The sequence below is a fragment of the Gymnoscopelus microlampas genome (genome assembly GCF_963454915.1).
Source record: "Gymnoscopelus microlampas genome assembly, chromosome: 15".
NCBI lineage: Eukaryota > Metazoa > Chordata > Actinopteri > Myctophiformes > Myctophidae > Gymnoscopelus > Gymnoscopelus microlampas.
Genome location: NC_139952.1, coordinates 44,257,423 through 44,284,924, shown reverse-complemented (window position 1 = coordinate 44,284,924; position 27,502 = coordinate 44,257,423). Strand labels below are relative to the sequence as shown.

At 41.4% G+C, this 27,502-nt stretch overlaps 2 protein-coding genes across 2 annotated transcripts in view; both read right to left on the bottom strand.

The window, feature by feature from the left end:
- LOC311062196 (uncharacterized protein) overlaps window positions 1-9,807 on the bottom strand; it is a 35,564-nt gene extending 25,757 nt beyond the window's left edge. The window contains exons 1-3 of the mRNA XM_084081064.1: window positions 9,707-9,807; window positions 6,954-7,248; window positions 3,949-4,200 (exon numbers count right to left, since the gene is read on the bottom strand). Coding sequence (XP_083937190.1) covers window positions 3,949-4,200; window positions 6,954-7,239 — 538 coding nt within the window. The 5' untranslated portion in view covers window positions 7,240-7,248; window positions 9,707-9,807. The remainder of the gene's footprint in view (window positions 1-3,948; window positions 4,201-6,953; window positions 7,249-9,706) is intronic.
- Window positions 1-27,502, bottom strand: part of LOC311062195 (uncharacterized protein) — a 137,701-nt gene that overhangs the window by 51,857 nt on the left and 58,342 nt on the right. The gene's annotated exons all lie outside the window — the stretch shown is intronic.

The window sequence follows — 27,502 nt, the reverse complement described above, 5'->3', positions numbered from 1 at the left end:
GAAAAGGGTGACAACATGTTTTTTTTTGGGGGGGTCAGGTGTCACACTATTGCCCTATTTGGATTGAAAACGGCTATTGTAGCTGAAAAGCTACAAGTTTGCATGTCTGAATAATGCAAAAACAGAATTATTTGTTTGCATTTACTTTTTTACACCCCCATATATTTTCATAATAAAAAAAGTGCGTATCGTATCGTATCGAAATCGTATCGAAGTTGTGAGCCAAATATCGTATCGTATCGTTTGGTGAAATTAGTGTATCGGCACACCCCTAACGTACACACACAACTTTGAAAGAACGAAATAGCAGCGCTATGTCTTTGCACATACAGAAGAAAGGCAAACAGTAACATTACATCACACACAAACACATGCAGTTATTTACATGAATTACCGTTTTGTAAGGGGAAAAGTGACAACACACATAAACATACACTCACGGTCGTGCACAACGCTGAAAGAACGAAATAGCAGTGCTATGTCTTTGCAAATACAGAAGAAAGGCAAAAAGTAACAATACAGCACAGAGCACACACAGACATGTGCATTGTGCATTTAGCATAAATCCTCTAATAGTGACCCGGGCTTGTATTTGTTTCAACTAGTGGGTACCGGGCTTTTATTGAAAGGAGGCATGTATTTTGTAGAGAGAGGCCAATATTTTTATTTTTCAATAAATCAATATTTTCTGTCAGTTACAGGTGGTCACTGGTCATTTTAACTTTTTCATTACTCACCGTTGGGTAGATTTCCTTCGCTTTGTTTTGTATTATTTTCCTTGACGGCTTGATCAAGCCTTGATCACACATCAGCTGTATCCCCTAAAACATAATTTATGCTCTGCCGTGCTAACGTGCTGCGCGCTGAGAACGGCAGAGAACAACAGATCTACAAGCTCACAACGGTTGCATCCGCAACGCGATGTGAGCTTGCATGTCAGCTGTGGCGCACAATACCGTTGCGGAGTGGAGTATGTCTTGCTAGGAGCTTCTCACCAGCCAACACACAAGAGAATTTTAATTGAATAGAGGTCACTTTTAGAGGAAATACGGTATGTACATTAACTACCGTTTTGAAACGGAACATGTAACAACACACACATACACTCAGGTAAATTGAAGCAGTTCAATGATTACCGTTTTCTGCTGAAGCTGTGCTTCAGCTCGTCATTGCGTGTGCAAAAGGGCAGTGATGTCCGTTTCAGGTGAAGGCATGTGTTTGTGGAGTAGTTGTAAAAGTTAACTGAGTGCAATTGAAAGTGAAAATGATGTTGTCCTGTCCATGCGTTGGCAGACAGAGTTAACAGACGAAAATTAAATACATCAATCTATCTGCGCTAGATAGATTTGGCGCGCATGCACGCACGTTACAGGGAACATTGCAGTGTAAATAATTTGCACTGAGAAGATAATACAAACTACGTTATACAGCAAAGTGCCGTAAGGCATCCAGTGTGGCCGAAACTACATGAAGAAGGATAGAGTATTTTTTGCTACTGAGGCAAACTATGCCCCAAAGAACGAAACAAATGTATACTGAACAATTAAGTGTACACAAGCCAAAGGCTACAGCCATAATCGATTTTTAGGCAAAATGTGTAGGAGGTGGTCTGCTAGAACATAGCTACAACATAGCAGAGACAAAGAATAACACAAATAATAAGACGGAAACTCCGCTCTTTTGCAGAACCACAGGAAGTCGAACCACTAGCCGATTGTATTAATTCTTTGAGACACACATAGGGGTATTTCGGGGCGTGGCCGAATCTGCCATTCCTTTACCGGGTGAAACAACAAAGCTTTCACCATTGGAATTGCATTACGCAACGTACACATTGTTACATTTTGGGGTTTATTTCGTCATATATATCATATATATCATATCATGTATATCATGCACAGTATACATACATTACTGCTATGCTCAGGCCCCTTAGTTTGTTTCTTTATCTCAGGTACTTTGTAAATATGTAGATAACTTGTTTGGCCTTCTATTGTTCTCTTGTTCGATCTCCTTCCCACTTGCCCCCCACCCCTCTTCTTCTTCTCTCTGCACTCTTCTTTCTATGGAACTAACGTTGCGATGGGAATGATGTCCAAAAACGAATTTCACCCACTTTTTTACCTTGTAAACCTGTGATGTGACAATAAACCTGATTCTGATTCTGATTCTGATTCTGATTCTGATTCTGTCATAGAACAACATATGGTGATGTATTGTAGTGCAGGTAATTGCAACAACCACCGATCTTGTGAAAAATGTAAACGGGACCGCCAAATATTCAACATTTTCTGCGATTCTGCCAATAATCATATTCTTTGAGACACACATCCGAGTTTTTGCCGGTAAGTAAATATTACTTGAGTACTTTTTATAGGATATATTCCCACTAGAGTGAACACCATGCATCAGTATCCTGACAATAGGATTTAACGTGATGGTATAGGCCGGGGACACAATGCATTACAGGATTAATAGGAATGCCTGTGGCTCGGGGGCTCCAATGACTGGGTCTCGTTCTCTATTGATTTTCCTTGCGCTCAGCTGAGAATTTAGGTGGGATTTGCATCGCTATTTTATTTGTTTCCAGGTCCATGGTCATTATAAAAAGCAATCATGGCATACAATGTATAACAATGCATGATAACTGAGCTGTGATGTCATCGTTTCTCCAAACTCTCCACAGAAATAGAGATTGAAATAATGTTTTTTTTTAATCTTCTGTTTTAGTTTGCGTATGGATGAGAGGCGGACAGAGTCTAAAGTTGGTTGACTCTAAATGGAGACATTTCATTTAGGCTTAGGCTTATTTATAAAATGACTTATAAATATGATTTATAAGTCCTTATAAATCACTTTATTATCAGATTTAACTGAAATGTCACTGTGGCCTTGCATGCAAAACATAATACACACATTTGACATAACACCAAAAAGTGAATTACCTACAGTACATAATCTATACTGTATATAATAGTATTACATATGTTACATACATTATTACATACGTTCGCACCAAGCACTATAACTAATGATATAACTATTGTATATCGTACACCATTGCCTTTGTTATGGTTGTGGTGGACTCTGCCATCCACAAGTTGGAAAGAGTTGTAATGATTTTTAAAACTATATCTTTATATAGTGCTTGGTGTGACCGGCCCTTTACTGTTGAATCCCATTCCAATTGTTTTCATTGCAATCACTAAACACAATGATATTCTGAAAACCATTATTATTATATCATTATTGTAGCATTCCTGTGTTTGCAACAATACTAACAAACGTGTCAAATCATGCTGGTATGACATGAGTCATGCCAGCTTGAGTGCAGCTCTCACAGCAAAAGGGGACATACCAAATACTAAGTATTCAGAAATAGTTCAAAGATTCAACCTTTTCACTGAAATTGCTAAGCTTATATGATTTATAAAGAAAGGGGGGAAGTATTACATTTGAAACAAATGCAACATAAAAGCATGTTGGCAAGCACTCATCCAGACTCCACAGTGGGAGGTGTTGGTCAAGGCAAGAAAGTTTCCACAAATCAAAAAAGAGTGAAACATTCCATAACATTATAGAAAGTGACCACACAGTACATGCTATTGACTTATTTTACTGCTTTATGGCTTAATTATTGCAAAATGCATTTCATCACTTTGCTTGATCAGGTTCATTACACAAATGCAAGTTATTGCCCACATGTATAAACTGAAATACCACACTGTCATGATAATGCCAGATAAATAAAATCCTGGTTAGAATACAAATTACAATTTGTATTTTTAGAATTATAATTAGTGGAGCTCTTGGAAATTGAAAGAGGATAAATGAGCATGATACATAATAATGGTGAAACCATCATGGCCTGAAAAGTATTTTCATTTTCAATTCTCTTCTACTAATACAATGTTTGGCCTAAAATGAATTTAACTGACAATTACTTACGATCTTGGAGTAGAAACTGCTCATTTTCCTCAAGACCTTTGTAGAATATTTTTTTGGCTTTTGTCCCACTGGAATCCAGGAGCTCATAGAGTTCCCTCATCTTCTCCATAGAGGTGGGCTTAGACCTCACATTACTGAGGCCCTCATGGGTGATGACACCCTCAGCAAGGAGCAGATCCAGGATGGAGTCGACCATCTTCACTCTCTTAATCAGGTCAACCCGATGTTGGTCAACAAAGTGACTTGTTGAAGCTAAGGGGAATGACAGTTGAGTTGTGGGTGAGACTATAGACGAAATATTTTTAAAATTATTCAAAAATAAATTTGATATGCATACTTATTAACCCATATAACAAGTGTTATAATGCCGTACAAGTGCATTATAATGCATTATAAATGTGGTTATAACGCATTATAGACCTGACCTTTAAATAATGTCTTACCAAAAACAATACAAATTTTGACACTACCAATTTTGACAAATTGCAAAATGTCTGGGTTATTGGGCAGGTGTTGGCATGAGGAGTTACAAATGGAGAGAGAGGGCTGCAACAGTAATTGAGCAGTGAATGATTTTTCTCAGAGGTTGAATTACATTTGATTCAGTTACATTTATTAGAACCAACTTTGAGCAGAAATACAATGTGTGTGTCTGCAGAGTGAAGTCTGTGTTTACAGCGAGGCAGCTGATTTATCCTTCGTTGTATGACGGTGCCGCATGGCAAACACAGCTTATCTACAATCACACAACGTGTTGCATCAGCGATCCATCGTGGACTTGAAGATCGGCATACGTTTGCTCGCAACACCATATGATGAAGTAAAGCCTTGAGGGGAGACTTCGCCCTTCTGCCTCGACTAACGGTTCTGTGATCTCGCGAGACCAGCTGCCGTTAAGGTTTTTTAAATGTATTATTATTATTATTTTATTTTTTATATTCAAATATGGAATTTTCGTTGACAGCCTTTACTGTGAAATGCACTGCAGTCGGAGGTAAACGGGAGACACATTATTGTGAAGGTAATACCGTAAGAAGCGAGTTGCATGTTGTTGCTACAAAGTTGTCGGCGCCATAGGTCGGCACTAGGCAGTCAAAATGGGACAGCGCCGGTCCGGTAATAAAGTTGTGTATTGATTGAACTGTAAAAAGTTGTCCCAGCCAGACGACACCCATGACTGCCTATTACAGTATAACCTGTGAGTAGCCTATCATTTATTCCATGAACAAGGCAAACACCTTCACAAGGTGCCCCCATTAGTAACTTATGACCACAAAACGTCAAAAGCAAAACAGAGTTTGCCATTTAAGGGTCCTAACCCGGGCTGGTGCTAGGCAGCAGTCGGGAAGGATGGCCGGTGGTGCTTGCTCCGCTGGCCTCCAACCCAGAATAATGCAGCTGAACACAGAAGGGCTCACCGACAGCAAGACATGCGTCATCGAAAAGTTAGCCTTTACCACCAAGGCTCTTGTCATCCTCCTTCAGGAGATCCACTGTGTTTCAGCAGACAAGCTAGTGCTACCTAACTTTGCACTAGCTGGGTTCATCCTGAGCAGGAAGCATGGCCTTGCACGGCTCAGTCAGAGATTGAGTGGTTGTGCATGGACGTTGCTGGTTTCAAAATCGTAAACATCTACAAACCTCCCCCCTCGCGATTCATGCCGGCGTCAGTCCCGGTGTTCCCTCACCCCTGCCTCTATGTTGGTGATTTCAATTGTCAGCATGAGGACTGGGGTTATAACACCAGCACACCTGACGGAGAGAACCTGGCCTCCTGGGCTACTAACAACAGCGTGGCCCTGTTATACGACCCCAAGGGCGCAGACAGTTTTCTCTCCAGCCGGTGGAACACTGGGACAAACCCTGACCTTGCATTTGCAAGTGTCGACGTAGACAACTGGCTACCTGACAGACGTGTGCTTGGAAAGTTCCCGCGGGCCCTTGCTTATAACCGTGCCTAAGCTTGTGGTTCCTGTCCCGAGTGAGCAGGTAAAGCGATGGAATTTACGAAAGGCCAACTGGAAACACTTTTGCCTTCTTTCCAACAAATGCACAAGGCATTTACCATCACCTAATACCATCAAGATGGATGGGGCATACCAGGACTTTTGCAGTGTGCTGGTGATTGTGAATAAGGCTAAATAATCCATATTGCGCGTACGTCGTAATGACTATAAGCCGTGTTGGGATGCGGAGTGTGAGCGACTCACACCATCATCTCCGCTAGAGACTGGCAGTCATTGGAGGGGACTCTGAGCCAGGACAAACAGACACTATTGGCATACCTCCAGAAATGGAGATTGAAGCTCAGCGTGGCAAAGACGGTGTTGGCAGCCTTCCATCTCAATAATAGGAAGACTAAACGTGAGCTCTGGATATATACCAGTGGAACACCCCTGCCATTTTGCGCCGAGCCAACCTACCTCGCCGTGACATTGGACAGGTCACTCATGGTTCGCCAACACCTTGAGTCACTGCTGCGCAAGAAGCTAACAACTTGTGTGGCATTGATGAGGCGTCTATTTGGGTCAGGCTGGGGTGCTGGCGAAAGAACTTTGCTTAAGGCAGCCCTGGCCCTTGTTTACTTGACTAGCGAGTAGTCAAGTAGACAAGGGCCAATTAATCCGAAGTGCCCATTTTTGTGCAGTGCCCTTTGATCGTTTGTTTGAAATCATTACGCATGCAACACCCACACGTAGCTAATTAATCTATTTGTTCAAAATGAACCTGTTAGGCTATATAAAATGTGTAGGCTATATTACTTATTTATTTATGGAAATAGTTTTCAATCCAAAATATAATGCTGTAAGTTAGGCTGCATTTTCACACCTGCTATGACCGCAGATGTCCGATAACTTGTAATCATCCCGGACATTGTGACCGGCAGAGCGACCTCATATACATACATACGTACATACATACATACATACATACATACATACATACATACATACATACATACATACATACATACATACATACATGTTTAACTTCTCTTGATCTACCTTCATTTCTCTTGGGTGCTGCCGACACTGCATGTGAAAATTTCTCCACCAGATCAATCCTGTCGATCTTCTCCAGACCCATCATGATGTATTTCAGACTGTCAGCGCCATAGGTCTTCTTTATCTTCTTACCGGTGTCCAACCGGTCAAGTTGATCCAACACTGCATAGGGGATCTGTTTAGGGAGCCGTTCATGCTCAGAAAAAAAATCCTTGAGCTCTTTTAATTCTAAATCTTCCAACTGCTTCAGTATATCTTTGATGTTGATTTGTTGTGCAGTTGCCATGGTTGATCCCTGGTAGAAACAGAGAACACAAAAGGAAACACTGACTTATCAGCATCATTCTCTTCAGATGTGAAAAGATGTAAGAAAACCAAGGTAATTATCTCTCTCTCTCTCTCTCTCTCTCTCTCTCTCTCTCTCTCTCTCTCTCTCTCTCTCTCTCTCTCTCTCTCTCTCTCTCTCTCTCTCTCTCTCTCTCTCTCTCTCTCTCTCTCTCTCTCTCTCGTCATTTTAGGGTTGTCAATTTTTTTAAGGCACAAAGGCCAAATACCATTTTCACATAAAGCAATGATTTTAAGTAAAATAATGAATTTAACTTTAAAAAGTTAAGGATGATTACATTTTAATATAGTACAAGTACAGTATAACTATCAGTAGCCTAATATATAACCTGTTTTTTTCACAAAATTCAGGAGTTTAAAAGTCTCCTTTGAGTGACGGCCTGCCAGCAGTGTGTGTGTGTGTGTGTGTGTGTGTGTGTGTGTGTGTGTGTGTGTGTGTGTGTGTGTGTGTGTGTGTGTGTGTGTGTGTGTGTGTGTGTGTGTGTGTGTTCGCACGCGTGCATGCCTTAAACTCCCCTCCCCATTCCAATCCAATCTGCACTCCACTGATTGAAGTAAAGGTCACATGAATCACATAAGCGTTCACAGATTCAATTGTTCTTTACAAACACAGGATATGATGTTATTACTGTGCCATGGACTCTCTGCATGGCAGGGGCGTCCTCCTCCCTGAGACAAGCTTGCGCCTGACCGCATACCTGAATGGGACTCGGTGTTACATAAACCTTGTTTATACCTTGAGAAACGTGGGTGGGGATGATAAAGTCATCACAGGGATGGGCGGATTCATTGGGGTCGTCAGGTGGGGGTCATCCCCAGGTTCTATGTTTCCCACTTCCCCCCAAAAAAGGTTCTATGTTCCCCGGGTTCTATGTTCCCCACTCAACCAAAAAAAGGTTCTATGTTCCCCACTCAACCCAAAAAAGGTTCTATGTTCCCCACTCAACCAAAAAAAGGTTCTATGTTCCCCGCTCACCCAAAAATGTAGGATTAAGTACATTATTTTTTTCAGGAACTGTTCAGAAAATCCAAGCACATCCAAAATCCAATAGCACGTGGATTTTGTGCTTATGTGATTATTATATCATTTTTTTTAATGACGGTAGCATCCAATCAGGAGCAGGGTCAATGACGTGATACCTACATTTTCTGTCCGAGTGATTGATTTGACATTTAAAAAGGTTTAAATAAGTATACTTAATACCCACTTAGTTATTTGTAATTTTTCAGTTTTTAAAGTGTCAAAATATCATGTCATGCGATGTCCGGCAATGACAGATGTTTTGAAAACTTCTTTGAAATTACTCTAAATCTATTTAGAGGTGTCACCAGGGCAGGAATTTCACGGCGGCCACGTTGCCCCTCTCTTTGGCTGTGTGCCCCCGAAAAATACATGCCCTAAAGGCCAGAGTGGCCTTTGCCCCGCACCTGCGCTGCCCACGCTGCTTCACGTTTCCCCTCTGCGCTATCTACCTGTCAATACGGTATAGATACCAGTGGTCTGTTTGAAATTCTAAATACGTTATGGTAGGTTTGATTACTAGCCTATATTCCAGTTTAAAATGCTCCAGTTTAAAATGCTAGGAAATTACTTTCCTACATTAAATGTGGTCTTTATCCAGAGAGCAACACATTACAACACATTACACAAAATGCTTATTGTATAGTTAATTAAACACAGAGGAGTCCATTTGGTTACATTATTTTGTACACTAGTCTAGTCTGGAATTGACAGCGGACTTCCTGATGTCACCGTCTGGCCACGGCCACATTAATGTCCCCCGATGTAATTTTACACACACACACACACACACGCGCGCACACGCACACGCGCACACGCACGCACACACGCACGCACGCACGCACGCACGCACGCACGCACGCACGCACGCACGCGCGCACGCACACACACACACACACACACACACACACACACACACACACACACACACACACGGCAGAGTGAGTAACAAGAAACACATTCTTGACTAATGACTTTAAGGGGAGTTTCAGATCATCATTTATGCTCCGCTGTATGACGGTAGAGAATAAGGGGGCACACAGCCATGTATGACGGTGTCATATGTGACATGTTATGGGATAAAAATAGCAGATCTACAAGCTGTAGATGTTGCAGTTGCAACACATTGTAAGCTTGTAGATCTATTTTCAGTACTTGACACTGCTGTATAAATTGGGCTTAGCATGTTTTTTTCTCGTTGTCAATCTTTGTTGTCAACAAAACTGAAGACAATCTGTCCTCTTTTACTGAAATGCCCTTTTATTCTCTGTCTCTCCTTTTTGTTGTCAACCTTGCAAATAACTTACAGCCCAAGTATTTAACATTTCATTATTATTATAACTTGACCTATGGTTTTAGAATAGAAAGAAAATACATTTCACCTCACTCTTTTGAGAAGTTTTAACAGCAAAATGTCCTTCTTCTGTCTGTGTGTCTTTTGTTCGCCATCTGTCTCTCTGTAAGTCTGTCTTTCTCTTTCTCTCTCTCTCCCTCCTTCCTGGGAAAAACAACCCAACATCTGGAATCGTTTCTTCTCTCTCTCTGCCTCAATCTAGTCTCTGACTGATGAGGGGCGGGGTTGTTTGTGCAGAGAGAGAGAGAGAGAGAGAGAGAGAGAGAGAGAGAGAGAGAGAGAGAGAGAGAGAGAGAGAGAGAGAGAGAGAGAGAGAGAGAGTGAGTCAGGGGTGGATTGGGCATCTGGCATACGCCCGGTGGGCCGACCATTAATGGGCCAGTGGTCGTCCACAAATCATTTGAAAAAAAAAATATATATATATATATTAGGGCTGTCAAAGCTAACGCGCTATTGACGCGTTAACGCATGACCGAATTAACAGTGTTAATATTTTTATCGCCCATTTACAAAATCGCCTTTTTTGATGGCTTCCTGATCTGAACACTCCCTCTGCGCATCTAAACCAATCACAGCAATTGGAGGGTTTTGGGGTTATGTTTGGGATTCACTTATACGGCCGTTTCAACCAATCAATCACAGCGTCTTTAGAAGGCAAGTCTTTCTAGCCTCGCGTAGCCAGACTATATCACTGGATATGAGTCTGGTGCTTCTATGAGGACGTTTTTTTTCCCAAGGGGGCGGGATCAAAACAATGACTCTCGACGCAATTGGTTAGACCTACAAACCAACAACCAATTACAGTCTCCCATATTTGAATACTGGGCCCTGATTTATTACCCCCGTCTTCTGGAGCAGGAAATGGATTCTCTATGGAGCGGTGCCAGACCCCAATCGCTGAGTGCAATGTTTTTTTTTGCACTGGCAGATTCGTCTGGTCCCAGGCTAAAGTCTTTCACCACTCCTCAGGCAGAGCGCACGCTCAGTCAGACAGCCACTCGGCCAGCGAGACACAGCTGATAAACTATCCGCTCTGCGCAGCCCATTTCCTGGCCACAAGCATTTAGAAGTCGGCTTGTGTCTCTCCAAAGTACGGTGTTTCCTTGGCTTCAATGACGACAAAAAATAACTTGGAGCTGGGCTGAATGAATAAGGAACACCGCGGAACGGCAAAATGAGTTTGGAATGTCACTACACAACATGTGTACGGCTGCTGTGTCGTGTGGCACCATATAGCCGACTTTAGGACGGTAGCCCCGAACCTCTGAATTAACGTCATATTGTAGTCTGGACAGAGCCGAAACGACTTTATTTTGGCATTAAAAGTGGACTTCTGCACCTGGCTTTTGATGTTAACTGTGTTATACACTCATACTTTTGACAAGCCCCCAGCCCCCGCAAGATGAAAATCTTTAGAAAATAGCAGATCTACAAGCTCACTGTGTCGCACCGTGACCTGTTGTGAGCTTGTAGATCGGACAGTACAGTAGTCAGAATGAGAATGAAATTAACTTTTCCTAATGAGCATCAACACAAGGGGTCACCACTATACCATCTTGTGGTGGACATTTTCTCAAAATTAGATTTTTGCCACAGACATACATAATAATATTACCATAAACCATAGGCAGAGAATGGGGAATGCTAATAGGATATTTGACCAACTACTATAGGCCATGTGGTCCAATTAAGCAGGCGTAGACACTAAGGGTTGCCCACCTGCCCCTGGCAGGTAAATGAAACTTTCGGGCAGGTGAAGTTTGCTTTCGGTTTGCCCGACCGGGCAAGTGCGCATTTTAAAGGGGACACGACCATCTATAAACACAACACGAGATATCTGTCTAAACACCTGAACGTGCAGAGCGCTCCGTCTTCTGGTCTGTGGAATGTAAAATAAGAGCACTGTTGATCTAATGTTTACACTGTTGCTACACTTATCAATATAAAATAACAAGTGTGAACCCATAGTCATATTCATAGCTATGTAGATATTTGGCATTCAAATTTAGGTATAACATTTTTTATCGCACAGCCCCAGAAAGTAAAACAAATATTCAAATTTTACCTAATTTTATAATGGACAACTTACTTTTCGGGCAAGTGGGCATGACCTTTGGGCAAGTAGAACATGACCTGTACTTGCCCGTCGGGCAAGTGTCTCTGAGTCCTTAGTGTCAACCCCTGTTAAGGACCACATGGTCAACGTTATGATGTAAATAACTGACTGTGAACAATAATGCACAGCTAATGATGCAAAGACAGTAAAACACTGACGTAGGTATAGGAAGGGGGCGTGTTTGATACAATTTAAATGTCTAGGGTACACACAAAAGCCAGAGTAGACGTTAAAATTACCCGCGAAGTGTTTTAAAGAGAAATTCCACTTTAAACACAGATGGAAGCAGAGTCTGGGTTTAGATCTGGTCTAAGTGGATTGAAATTCATTTTTTTTCTTTGATACAGCCTGGTTTATTTTATTCATTAAAGTCGTAGAGTTATTATGTATTTAAATTGTATTTGTATTAGGTCATTTATCTTTACTTCAAGAACAAAAAAATATACAAATAAATGATGGCCTGCAGTGGGGACCCAAAGAGATTCTGTGTGCGATAGAATCTCTCTCCAAGGTTTTCTGAACAGTTGGCAGTCTTGTTCAATATGCTATGGAGATGAAATAGAAAACAGGATAGAAAACATAGATCCTATAAGCAATTAAAGCATATTAAAGAAAAGAAATTCATTACTTACAGGTATTGCGTTGAACAAACCCAAACTAAATGGACATAGAATGTATCAGGAGAGGAGATTAATCTGGTAGGCCTATCCCTCACATGTAAGGAATGTGTTAGGAAGATTACAGGGCATTGGCTTGACTATGATTTCCAAAGTGAGGGGTGGCTTGACCGCGGTTTCCTGCTTTGTAAATAATGTGTTAATTCATCATTATTTGTAGTCTTTCAATTGAAAAGCAGAAGTTACTTAAAATCCGAACAGACTGTGTGTGCGTTACGGACTCCTCTACGACAACAGCCAAAGTTGAACTGAAATTATTCATGTCAGAACCTGCCAGCCACTGAAGGTTGGCATATTGCCCAGAATGTAATGACACACCTTTGCCAGTTGATTTGCTATGCTGTAGGCCACAAGTATTTACACAAAAATGCATTATTTCTTTTTACACCACCATGGCAAGGGAGGACAATAATGATGGTCTCTCTCTCTCTCTCTCTCTCTCTCTCTCTCTCTCTCTCTCTCTCTCTCTCTCTCTCTCTCTCTCATATATGGGTATTGGTGATACCATCGGCTGGCTGTTGAATGTGCATAATTTCCCATTTATTTCAGTAGCTGGGAATTGTGTTAGCTGTGGTTGAGTTGCTGGCTCCTCGATCCTCGTGTTTATATCGTGTGTATGTCATGACGTAGAAAACCGGTTCTGTGAATAGAGGAGACACATTTCACGCTCTAATTACAAAGGTGAATAAACATTGGCACTCAAAAGATTCAAAACATCCTCCAGACACGCAGGATGTAGAGAGAGAATAGATGTGTATTAAGTAGAGATGTAACAATTTAGTAACTGCATCGATTTTCATTTTCAACAATCTAGTATATCGATATGCAAACAGCAATATATTGTATCTTTTGACTTTGTATCGTATCGAATCGTAATTGAAAAAAGAGAAAGAGGGTTTATATCCAGTATCCAGGTATTTATTTTTCACACAGAATTTTTGGGTAAATAAATAGTTACTATATCGATTTTAAATCATTGAATCGAATGGTATCGTTGTAAATGAACCTGTCCTGTATCGTTCATGTATCGTATCGACTAAATCACTGAATCGAAACGTATCGTCCTAAATGAACCTGTATCGTTCATGTATCGTATCGACAACCAAGTATCGTGATACGTATGGAATCGTTGTTAAAACGTATCGTTACACCCCTAGTATTAAGCTGTCTGTCGGCCTTGAGCATAGCGGCCGATATTCATAGTAAATATACAAAAAGCTGCTTGGCTGATTGAAGGCACAGTTTAACTGAGTTAAGGCTCGGGCCTCACTCGGCCAACAGTAGATCCACCGCTGGATCATGTGTGGATTAAGTCTGGGCTGTCAGGGTTTGAGTCAAATGAAGAACATTAACAGTAGTATTGAATTTGTGTCCATGCATTGCAATATGATATTGCGTTGATATTACATCATGTCACATAGAACGAGTTTGTGTGAAATGGGACATCTAATACATTGTAGTGATTTGAGAAATCAACTTGAACTTTGAATTGATTCAGTTATTTTCCCTTTTTTCTCTTTTCTTTTCTCTTCTGCACTGAAACTGTATCTATACATTTTTACTTTTTGTTGTATGCATCCTAATGTCATTTTATACTTTTATAATTGTGATTCCTTTGCTTGATGCTCTGTGTAAAGCACATTGAATTGCCTTGTAGTTGAAATGAGCTGTACAAATAAAATTGTCTCGCCTTGAATGTACAAAAAGGACATTCTATAAATAACTATATACACACAGTGAAATCCCTTGAATTAGCCTCAATATACTGGATAGTGGGAAGATGGTAATCTAGGGGAATAGTCTGCAGATTAAGTTAATGTTTCTGAAGAATCGTTCAAGCACCAAATTTGACGGATGCTGCATAAAATATAACCCCCCCCCCACCCCCCAAAAAAAATACAAATACATCTTGAGGGGACCCCCCACTGGTGTAGAGTACTTTGTTTGATCCTAGTTGTAGCCCATACCTGAATGTGCTTACATTAGATATTGAGTCCTGGCCTAGGAGTTCTCCAACAAAAACAAGGAGACGCAGAGTAAAAAGTAACTTTAGTGTTTATTAATGATCAAAAACACTAACAACAAGTCAAACAAACTAGAAATAAACAGATGAGGTGTGGAAATCAGTAGTCAGTAATGCAATGCGTGTATGGATGAGTGGATGGTGTAGTGTGGGTGTGAGTGTTTTATGTATGAACATAAATGTTCGAAGGCGTGCAGGTCAGGGAGGTGCAGAGAAGAAAAGGATCTGAAGTACAGGGGAGCAGGCTTTTTATAGGGGCGTGAGCACCCGTGCCCAGGTGCACGCCAATTAGCCTGATGACCTGCATCACTCTGCTCCCCAAGTCCTAGGAACCAAATAGAAACAACAATTAGAAAGGCAAAGCAATCACAACTCATAACCACATAACCCAAGTGAAACATATGAAGGTGAAATACATACAGCAACTACACGACATATAACCTAAAATAGGGAACCGTCACACCAGTAACTTCTGTTGTCTTTCAGAGATGGGACATTTAATATAATGAGTAAATCATGATATACAGTCTATCTACTGTTTATACAGTACATAACTATCACAACAGTTAATATAATGAGTAAATAATAATATACAGTCTAGCTACTATACCAGTGTTGCTCCCTAACTAGTAAAAACTAACTATGAACTGACTAACTAACTAACTAACTAACTAACTAACTAACTAACTAATTAACTAACTAACTAACTAACTAACTAACTAACTAACTAACTAACTAACTAACTAACTAACTAACTAACTAACTAACTAACTAACTAACTAACTAACTAACTATAAACTAACTAACTAACTAAATAACTATCTATAAACTAACTAACTGACTGTAATCACTTTGCAAACATCTGACTCCGTTCATCTGCCTATATTCAAAGGCCTTTGTCGCCCTCATGTGGACAAAATGATTAAATACAAGTGGAAGTCGTCAATAAATGACTTAAAACGAGATGAACACCAGTTTCTACTACATGAATAAATTGTGAGCTTGTAGATCGGCTATTTTCAGCACGAGACACCGTCGTAGAACAGAGTATTTAAGAATTAAAACGGTTGTATTTTGAAAAAAGACCAGAAGTGCTCACGTTGCGTTGTGTGTGAGGCTTGTCACGTAATGTGTTTTATTCTGAAGAGAAAACGGAAGTGTTCACGTGGCGTTCTATGTGAAGCGTGACACTTGGTGTTTGGGAAATGTAGTCCTTTAATAATGTAGTTCTTCTAGATACCCGTGGTGTAGTGTAGTATGGGAAATGTAGTTGTCAATAGTAGTTCTTCTAACCACCCATGGTGGATGGGAAATGTAGTTCCTTACATGTAGTCCTCATAGCTACCCACGCAGCGTTACGTCCACTACGTTCGACGTTTGACATGACAACGTGTTGCTGACGTCATGTGTGACGTACGCTAGAGGCTAGCTAGCAGCTATAGCAGCTGCTTTATGCAGCAATAAACTAACAAACCAATGAGTGGAGGAGGAATTAACGATACAAATCATCATCTTATGATGATGATGCTCTTTCTAAAATTATTAAATGGACTAAATATCCATAAATAGTGTTTGTGGAGTCACAGCGTCACAGTTATAAATAATATACACCTAGACTAGAGTAGACGACAGTAGAGTTTGTCCACTAGAGGGCGACACAGTCTGTAGAATAGAATTAAAGGCGTCATAACCTCTAGAGTCTAGTTTTTATTATTCTATGGTATTTTTCTTTTCTTTTTTTTATCGTATTCTATGGTCAAAATGTCCTCTTGTTTCAGGATGACAACATTTTTCATGATGACAAAATATTGTTGCATAAAATGTAAACTATTAAATTGTAATATTGTTGCATAAAATGTAAATATTATCTGCCAATATGTGTGTATTGTTTCTACCGACAGCATTGATGGACATTTAAGTTAAAGCTGTCATAAGATAAATGCGAAAGAGATTGTTTATTTTTATACCTAACTGTAAATAGTGTATATTACATCAGTCATATTAAACAAGCATATTAGACAAACCATGTACAAAGAAATTGGAATTGGAAACAATTAAAAGTTATTTAAAAACACTGATTTGTGTATCAATGGTGATTGTGCAGAATTAACAGCCAACCTGTGAATTTAAGCATGATGTCAGTCTGTGAATAATAGATACATTCCATTTTAGTTTATTTCAGGCAGCTCCTCTGTGCCTTGTCTGAAATTACACACTTCTACCATAATGGTATTAATTTAATTCTTCTACCATATGAATCTGTCAATCATATCTATTAATGTAATTCCCATTTTCCCCCTTATCAGTAAAATATTTGATATGTCAAAAATTATAATATAATACTCCAAAAATACTCCACTACATCTCAGAGGCAAATATTGTAATTTAACTCCACTACAAATATTTGAAAACTTTAGTTAACTTGTTAGGCCTACTTTGTAGATTTTGATTATTATTACTAAACCGCCATTTGAAAATAGCAGATCTACAAGCTCACAACGCGTCGCGGGTGCGACGTATTGTGAGCTTGCAGATCTGCTATTATTTTTCAGTGCCCACTCTTCCTGTGACGTCATCGCGCGAGCCCATTGCAATGCAGGCCGCTTTGCGGCAACAATCACAGGGACAGCGCGAGCGGCGCGCCTCATTCTCTCGTTTGTGTGTTTGTTAAAAAACTCTGTTTAATTGTTTAGAAGTAAAAAAGACTGTTAAAAAGTGAACTAAACAACTACTAATGTAACATTAGTCCACATGGACGTCGAGTAGAGTTAACAGTTTAGGTGGAACAAGCTGCTAAAACCCTAAAACAAGAGCATTATCTCCAAAAACAGGTGAGGTTTTCTACAGGTTGGCTAATAGGCTCTCTGCACAGCAGCCATATTGGAAAGAAATTGGGCCTCTTCTTACTTCCCTCACAGGTGTTACCAATGATACTAATGAAGGCTCTGTTCCATTCTGGTCAGGGTGCTGATATCGTGCATGTTGGCTCACTAGAAACACTCCATTCTGGTTCCCAAATGGACCCTTATGGGTGTGTAACTCTGAGAGTGTACAAATGGAACCAAATGGACCCATTTGTACACTCTGAGTTATGGGGGTCCTTGAAAATAAGACAACCACTATGCCACACTAAATGGAACAGAGCCTTAATTACTCTCCGCCAGGAGAGTATTGTTATCACTGCGTTTTCACTTTCTAAACATGACACACCGATTGGTCAAGCCTCACGTGACACGTGAAATACTGTGATCTGATTGGCTAGTGACGCGGGCCTATAGCCACTGTCAGAGTGAGGTAAGACGGGAACCATGAAATGGCTGCATGGCTGATACATAATTGGCAGATAGGACAGATAGGACATTTATATAGACAGGAGGGATATGACATAGGACACTTATACAGACAGGAGGGATAGGACACTCACACAGACAGAACGGAAGAGGACACTTACCCAGACAGGTTGGATAGGACACTTACATATACAAGAGGGATAGCGACCTATAAATACATGTGTCACTGTGATAAGCCAGATTCCAATACCGAAAATCCAGCCACTAGCTCACTCCCAGACCTTCGAACCGGAAGTAGTCAAGTAGTCGCGGTCCAATTGTTCCTATCTGTCTTATTGGACAGATAGGACAGATAGGACACTTATATAGACAGGAGGGATATGACACTTACATAGACAGGACGGATAGGACAGGAGGGATAGGACACTTACACAGAATGAACGGAAGAGGACACTTACCCAGACAGGATGGATAGGACACTTACATATACAAGAGGGATAGCGACCTTCGCGACCTTCGAACCAACACAAGTCTTCTGGCGGAGAGTTGTGCTCCGAGGAGCACTTTTTCTAGTTAGTATTATTAGTAACACCTGTGAAGGAAGTAAGGAAGGGGCCCAATTCATTCCCAATATGGCTGCTGTGCATAGAGCCTATTAAGTGCTTAGAATTAAAGGTATTGATTGTGAAGTGAATATATAATGTGATGCTGACAGACACACATTGATTGATTGAAAATGTTATTTGGCAAAACAATGTAAAACATCACAATTACATTTATAATACTTTGTCTAAAAGGTCCGTCCAAAACAGTCCTTGTGGTCTTGTTTCCATTGAGGTCCTTGGTATTAATTTCATGATAGGCCTTGTCAGTGCTGGAAAGTAAACGAGTACATGTACTCAAGTACTGTAATTTGAGTAATTATTTAATTTTGAGGTATATTTTACTTTACTGGAGTATTTCCAATTTGCAGTACTTTTATACTTCTACTCCACTACACACACATTATGGTTATGAAGTTATCAGTGTGTATTAGGCTGGTGAAGAGCAGGCTGTATAAAACACAAGTGAATGAATTCTCCATCCAGACCAGGTGAGTTTTCTACAGCAGTGGTTCTCAAACTTTTTCGTGCCAAGGACCCCCAAATAGACACTTATTAGCCCGCGGACCCCCATTTGAAAAGATAAGCCAGGGACCCCAATAAGAGAAGGTTTTTACGGCTCTCTAGCAGTGATTCTCAACCACTTTACCCCATTTAATGGCATTTATATCTCTGGGACCCCAATTCATATTGTAAAATCAATGTTAATTTAACTCTGAGAGTGTACAAATGGAACCAAATGGACCCGTTAGGGTCCATTTGGTTCCATTTGTACACTCTCAGAGTTACAGACCCATAAGGGTCCATTTGGTGCCTAATCTATCATTTAGCTGGGGACCCCCTGGAACCCCCTTAAGTACCCCTGGGGGTCCCTAGACCCCACTTTGAGAACCAATGTTCTACAGGTTGTTAGCTTGGCTAAGTGCTTAGAATGAATATTGTGTGTGTGTGTGTGTGTGTGTGTGTGTGTGTGTGTGTGTGTGTGTGTGTGTGTGTGTGTGTGTGTGTGTGTGTGTGTGTGTGTGTGTGTGTGAGTGAGTGAGTGAGTGAGAGATGTGTTTGTGATGCTGATGAGCCTATGCAGGCCCAGATAGTGCTGGAAAGTACTCTAAATGTGCTCTAAAAATAAAGTTTTACTGACTAGGCCAGTGGTTCTCAACCTTTTCATGTCAAGGACCCCCCAAATTGACACTTATTAGCCCGCAGACCCCCATGTGAAAAGATATGCCAGGGACCCCCATAAGAGAAGATTTTTTACGGCTCTAGCAGTGATTCTCAACCATTTTAATTTCAAGGACCCCCAGTTTGACATGCATTAGGCTACGGACCCCCATTTAATGGTATTTCTATCTCTGGGACCCCAATATTGTAAATTATATGTTAATGTAACTCTGAGAGTGTACAAATGGAACCAAATGGACCCATTAGGTTCCATTTGTACACTCTCTATCATTTAGCTGGGATAATCTATCATTTAGCTGGGGACCCCCTGGAACTCCCTCAAGGACCCCTGGTGGTCCCCGGACCCTACTTTGAGAACCAATGCACTAGGCTGTGTATGTTGTGACAGGATACAATATACGTATATCTGGCTCTCCGTCACTTGAATTAATATTTGTTTTTTCTTTCTTTCTTTCTCTCTTTCTCTCTTTCTCTCTTTCTTTGTTTCTCAAAGTGGAGACATGGACTGTGCTGAGGTCGTTCTTGTGCCCTAAATGCCCAGAAGACTGAGGTTCTCACAGTATAGCACCCTCCCAGAACATCCACCTCTAATGACTACACAGAGGTTATCTGGTGAAGCTACTGAGGGAGAGGAGAGATGGCGGGAGACCCGCTGGAAGGCTCAACCCAAGGATGCCCTTAGATCTGGAGATCTCGCTCTATCCATGGATTTGTCTGCATGGGGGGGATTCCTCCGTGCTGCTGACCCTGGTCTTCGGTGGACCTCCACTGTGGATCACTGATTGATCAGATTTCTGGTCGACTACGGCGGTCTCCACTGGTGGTCTCCGCCAAAGACCTCGATCCGCCCCGGGGGTTTCCTCTGAAGACACCTCAAAGTAGGAGGCCTGTCACGATTAAGACGTTTAACTTGACGCTTGATTTATTGTCGCTCAAATAATTGCGATTAACGATTTAATTGTGTCGTACTAACATTATGAATACAACTTTGTCTGGCTTTTTTAAGCTTTGTAAACAAAGTTGCACAGGGCAGATATGATGCAGATATATTGCATAATTGAATAATTATCTATACTTAAACAAAAAAACATGCATTGCGTAAATAGCCGATCTACGAGCTCAAAACGTGTCACATCGTGACACGTTTTGAGCTTGTAGATCGGCTATTTCCAAATGTTTGAAAATATATGTCAAATTTTCAACATGGAAACAATTATGACGGTTATGACTATTATCCCCCAAAAAGTATTGCGACTATCTCAAACACTTGCGATTATGTAATAATTGTGACAGGCCTAATATTTCCTTTTCCTTTGCTGGATGCTGCAGTTGCTTCATGCTGCAGTTTGTTGGATGGTGCTTGTGGCGTATGCTTGTTGGATGCTGATTGTGTCGTATGTGTGCTGATGTGGTTAAAGATGCTGCTCTGCTGCTTTTTTTCCAGGTTGTTTTTTTTCAGGTTGTGGAATCGAACACCGACGTTGAATCTACGACTATGTTGGTAGTGTAGGTTTTGTTTTCAGGTTGAATCTACGAGGTAGTTTTTTTCAGGTTGTAGTACGACTATGTTGGTAGTGTAACCCTAACACGCTTTTTTCAGGTTGTAGTACGACTATGTTGGTAGTGTTGTGTGTGTGTGTGTGTGTGTGTGTGTGTGTGTGTGTGTGTGTGTGTGTGTGTGTGTGTGTGTGTGTGTGTGTGAGAGAATTTGCATTCAATGTATTTTTAGACATCTTAGCCCCTGTAAATCCAGGCCTTTTCAAAAGGACCAAAAGACCTGGTCATTTGAAAGGTCACTTTTTGATCGGTCCCAAAAGGTCACTTTTTTTTCTGGTGTAAAGTCCGGATGGGGGGAACTGTGTAACTCCGGGCTTGGACCTGGTCATCTGATTCATTACAATGTCCTGATGTGAAAGTAAATATTTCAAAAGAAGGACAAACAATGAGGTTGATATGTATGGAAAATCTAAATTGTGTTTCATTTTGATATGGTGTCATGATTGAATGTAATGTTGGTATGGCACACTGGCTATCAAGAACATAGAAACATGGCTGTTAATACATTAAGACCGGGAACGCATCTGTGTCATTTTAAGATATCTTTGGCTATTCAAAAATAGCAGATCTACAAGCTCATAGCGCATCACCGAGTGCTGCACTTTGAGCTTGTAGAAATGCAATTTTTGGAAAAAAAATGTGGATTTGTTTTGGCAAATCTTTAAATATATAGGCCTATGTATGTTTTAAAGCAAACATGTTTAACTCCGATCTGTGCTTCTGGGTGGTCCCTGGAACAACATATTTTGAGATGGGGGTCCGCGGCCAAATGCATATCATTTTGGATGGTCCTTGACATGGAAAAGTTGGAGCACCACTGATATAGCAACATACTGTTAGGATTTTGAAAAACATTTTATATAACGTATTTGGCCGCGGAACCCCATCTCAAAATGTTTTGTTCTTGGCAACTTGTAGGATAAGGTTAGAAATAAGTTTAGGATTAGGCATAGTTTTACTGATGTTACGTTTACGAATAAGGTTAGGTTTAGACTTAGTTTACTGAGGTTACGTTTAGGAATACCAGGTGGGCGACTGTGTTTTGGGGCGAGTGTTTTGGTATCCGTCTGTAGTGGGCAACTGCGCATGCGTCCGCAATAATGCTATCACTTTTTACACTGGTAAGGTGAAATCAGACTCCTCCAGTCAGCACTGACCCAAGTTTATATATTTGTAGGCCAAAGACATTTTGTAATGTTCAAGGTTTCTTTATTACATCTTGTGTACATGAGAGTAAATATTTTGTAGCAGCAATACAATTATAGCCTTCCATATATATATATATATATATATATATATATATATATATATATACTAGAGTTTCGGGGGGCTACGCCCCCCTCAACCCCAGCCGCGCACGGGGCCCAGCGTGGCCGTGTGTATATTGGGGGACCCAAATCGCCGGAGTGAAACTGGGGAAAAGTTTTTTTGAAAAAGGAAAAAATGTGAAGAAATAATATTTGTTATGTTTCAGGGGGTCCACAGGGGGTCCGCGGACCCCCTGATGGTCCACTGACCCCCTGTGGAGTGTTGGGACGCGCGGGGACACCCCTGGAACATTGCGGACCATTTCGGTGTTTTTTTTTTTTTCATGAAGGTGGTTGCTTGTTTCTGGCGCAGGCTGTGCAAACCTGGCAACCCAGCGCATGCTGCCGCACGTTTAAGTGGCGTAGCGTCATGAGGGTCAGTGGGGCCGTGGCTCGGTCAGTGAAGACCCTGTAGTGCGGATGATATGTGGCATAGAGGGGCAGATTGTAAATCCACAGAGGAAACATCCGTGGGCTACCATTGGTTCAGCGATGTGTGCGGTCGCCCTGCGGCCCCTCCTCCTCCACCAATGTGCAGTATTGAGAGCCCTGACGTCACAACAATTGGAGCGATGGGCACTGCACTGTGGTTGGTTAGGGTACACCTAGGGCCCAGGTAGAACCCAGTGAAAGCCTGCATGGGCAAACCCAGTTAGGACCCGCCTTGGTCCCACATAAACATGGCTAGTTGGGGCCCACCTAAGGGCCAGGTAGAAGCTACTTATAGCCTGCATGGGCATCGCAGTTGGGACTGAAGGGGATGCCGCTGACATTGCTGACATGGGGTCCATATGGTTTAGCCCACCTTGAAACCATATGGGAACTACGCTGGCATGCTGGCTGTAATGCAAACGCTGCATCATACCTGCAGTGTGTAGTTTGATGTTGTGTGTGTAGCAGATATACCTGCAGTGTGTAGATCAATGTCCATAGGAAAGTCAATGCCCAGCAGGGTTTTTTTTCCCCAGCAGAGTTTCTAGTGTCTCTGTGTCTCTCTGGAAGAGGTTGCACATGAACTCTGCAGCCGCACTGAGGCGCTCCAACCCAAACACTCTGACATTAAGCTGCTTCACACAACAAACATCAGCACCACGCTGCTGTTTGTCCAAAAGACACAATATCTCCTCTCCCACCGACGTCATGTGTTCATGTATCGACAGCCGTACAGACTCCTTTTGACACATTTTACGTCGTTTATCCAGCTCTCACTGACTCTCCACATGGGGCTGTTATTTTCCTGCGATCAAGTCAACGATGTGAGAGATTAGCTATCACAGACGGACGGACAGGGGGTGAAACATAGTCTTGCGCCATGCCTTTCGGCCTGGCGGAGACAATAAAAAACCGAAAGTAAAGGAAATGGCCATTTCTGCAACAGAAGTAGTCAATAAACTATGCTATGAAAACATGGGCCACATTGGCAAAGAATGTAAGAAAGAGGCAATCATGTAGGAAATAGCCGATCTCCAAGCTTACAAAGCCTCTCAACGTGAGGCGTTTCGAGCTTGTAGATCGGCTATTTTCACAATATTTACTTGTGGAACGGAGTCAAACAGAATGGGGGGGTCCCAGATCAAGTACGTGTATTTGGGGGGGGGGGGCGGCGTGAAAGGGTTGATAAACACTGCTGTAATCGGAGCGAAATTATCTGAAATTACTACATGACCATAATGCAGCCTAACATGCGTTGCAGGGGGCGGTCCTGCCATTACGTTAGTTACTGTAGTTGCTGTGGAGCTACATAGTTCTCCAGAAGACACACACAAACATACACCATCTACAATGGACGAACTGAGCAGCAATATAGACATTGACCACACGAACGTGCATTGTTGACAAAGTGATTGCACAGCCGCTGCTGCAGGCATGACAACCAGGTTAGCGTTAGCGACATGGCAGCTATCACAGCGCCCTGTCCGTCGTGCTGCAACTGCCTGTGATGGCTACAGCAGTAACAGCAAGCTGTCTGCGATGCCATTGTCTGGAGACTGCTGTTAGCGTGACACGACCAATGAGAGTGAGCGCTGTAGTTGTTGCTAAGATACGGTGGCGTCTCTGCCCCATAGCTTGTAGATCTCTCACACATGATTGGCGTAGGCTGCGTTGCCAGGTCTGACTTTGTGTCTAAGCAATGGTCGGCTTATTTTTGCGCGCCTTTGGGCTCGTTTGCATTGTGCGCACGGCAGCGCTTGTTTAGCGTACGTCAGCGCGACGTGGCAACGGACGTGGCAACGTGAAAGGTGATTGGCTGGTGAAAAGGAAGACCCGACGTTACACCAGAAATGGTGCCTGGAGAAAATGGTGACCAAAAAAAAAGTTTTGAAAAAAAGGAAAAAAAACCCCGCAGCGGCTGGCAGCTGTTGTGGTGATGAGGTCGTGCGCACGGTAAACGGTACGAAGCGGGCTCCCCTTCCGTTTTGTCCGACATTTGGTGAGTAGAATTAATTATGTTGCGCGGTGGAAACGGTGTAGTGAGCAGTGAGATGTCCCCTACGCGAGGCGTAAATTCAGCGCGGCCGGCGTGTCGAGTCAGTAGGCGACATGTGGTCTGGCGGTGCGTTGTTTAGTCGATAACAGAGCTGTGGGGTGTCATCACCGAGGGTGCGGAAGTTGCTCGCCATTTATATAGTTAGATATATATATATATATATATATATATATATATATATATATATATATTGCATTGATAAGGTCCCCTACTTCAGTGGTTCTCAAAGTGGGGTCAGAGGACCCCCAGTGGTCCATGACAGGGTTCCAGAGAGTCCCCAGCAAAATGGGGAACACTTTAACCCTATTTTATACTTCAGATAATACAAAGTAGCCAGTGCATTGCAATGCAACATGTTGTGAGCTTGTAGATCGGCTACTTTTGAAACATGTGGACATTTATAGTCACAAATTTGCTGGAAAATTGGGGGTCCTTGACATGAAAATGTCTGAGACCACCTGCTCTACTTTATCACTTTGTTAGTAAAGAGCTGATGCTCTTTATTCAGAGGAACTTACAGGTGAGGGTTTAATAACTATGAGCTTTCATACAAGGACGCTGTCAACAACTCAACATAACATTGTTAGCATATAATATTTACAAGTATAAAGGACCAGAGCATCTTTAAAGGAGACACACCATGAATTTCACTTTTTTTTATTTTTTTTGTATTTTTTTGGCTCCCCAGTGTCTCTTGTACCCCAAAAAATATTTTCTTTTAACATTCAGTCATTCATTCTCATTTCAGAGATTTTCAGAATGGGCGTGTCTGAACAGGCCATCTCAGAATGGCAAGTTTGCTTACCTCACCAAACTTTCTGCCCATGTATTTTGACAGACAGAATTGCTCAGTACCGCAGTACAGCACCCCCCTAGCCAACTGGACGTTTTGGTATTGCAGCTGAAAGTGCTTTATAAGCCTGAGAGAATTGACTTGGGATGAGTATATCTGAGTGTTGATTTAGGCTCAAACCTTTTGAAAATGGTTTGAGGGACATACACCATATGATATTAAATATCAAATATTTTTTTTAAATTCATGGTGTGTCTCCTTTAAGCACCTTACTGGCCTGTTCATTTATATTTAAACATAACAGTAATACACATATCTGTCCTTTTGCATTTTTTTCATAGCCTACCTGTACACATCATATTTAACCACAACTGAAACAAACACAAAGTCTCACAATGTTAATGCTATCAATCACACTTACTCACACCCATACAATATGTCATATATATATATATTTTTTTTTTTACAAATGCACTTGTGGGTGTTCTACATCAATTTATTTTTGAAACATTACCTATCTCTTCAGCACAGCCATACTGATCATTTCCAAGTTTGATGAAAATCTGACTTATCTTAACAATGACAAACAGAAAAGGTAAACAAATGGATTTCCATAATGCAGTTAGATGTACCTGATGGTCAAAGGAAGACAGGGAGCACATGGAAGACAGTACGGGTTTCCACAGGTGGAACATGAGAGGAAGCCCTGTTCCATATAAACAACTCAATACAGAGGAGTGTCACACTAGGCTCTATGCACAGCAGCCATATTGGAAAGAAATTGGGCCTCTTCCTTACTTCCTTCACATGTCTTGAGTCAGGGTGCTGCAGTTAGGTGCCACACTAAATGGAGCAGAGCCTTAATGAGTATAACTGGTAAGACCTGTGAAGGAAGTAAGGAAAAGGCCCAATTTCTTTACAATATGGCTGCTGTGCATAGAGCCTATTGCATTGAGAAGATGAATATCTTCAGGCCAAGCACTGAGGTATAATGTTTGAGGTATATGAGGTATGGTCAGGACAAGAAGTATTTAGGAGGAATCGGGAGAGGAGATTTTTCTGTGTTATTGTTACAGAGGGGTTTCACTAGTGTTCCATAAAGAACAACTACAGAGAAGTGTCACTATTGCATTGAGAAGATGAATCTCTTCAGGCCAAGCACTGAGGTATAATGTTTTAGATATATGAGGTATGGTCAGGACACAAAGCCTTTATAGGAGAAACCTTTTCTGTGTGGGTTTGTTAATGATTTCCATTCCCCACCATATATACACAGAATATACCAAACCTCTCCCCGAGGACTCACTTTAGAGTATCAGTGAAATTGAGGCTGCCCTGCTGTAGACAATGTAAGCACTATCCAGTGTGTAGGTTTATGGAAGGATGTAACAATAACACAGAAAAAATCTTCAACTCATAAGGTCCTTACATACCGGCCAATATGCGAATATACGCAAAATTCGGACTCGTTCCGAATAATTAAAATGCGCTTTTTCGCTTCGCGAAACTGATGTGGACGCTTGCATTGACTTTATAAGGTTTAAAAAAAAAACGTATTTATTCGCATGAAGAATTCGCCCCGGTGTGTAAGGACCTTTATGCATTAATTCCTGACTGAGTATTCATATTAGCTCAGGAACAGTAACAGTTGGTTTAGTGCTGACCTCTACTGGTGGCATGGGGAATAAAATGAATGACTAATAACATGGACTATTTGAAGAGGAACTTTATTGAAAACTGTGTCATATTAACATGTTTCAGATTAGGGATGTACCGTACACCACACTGCAAACT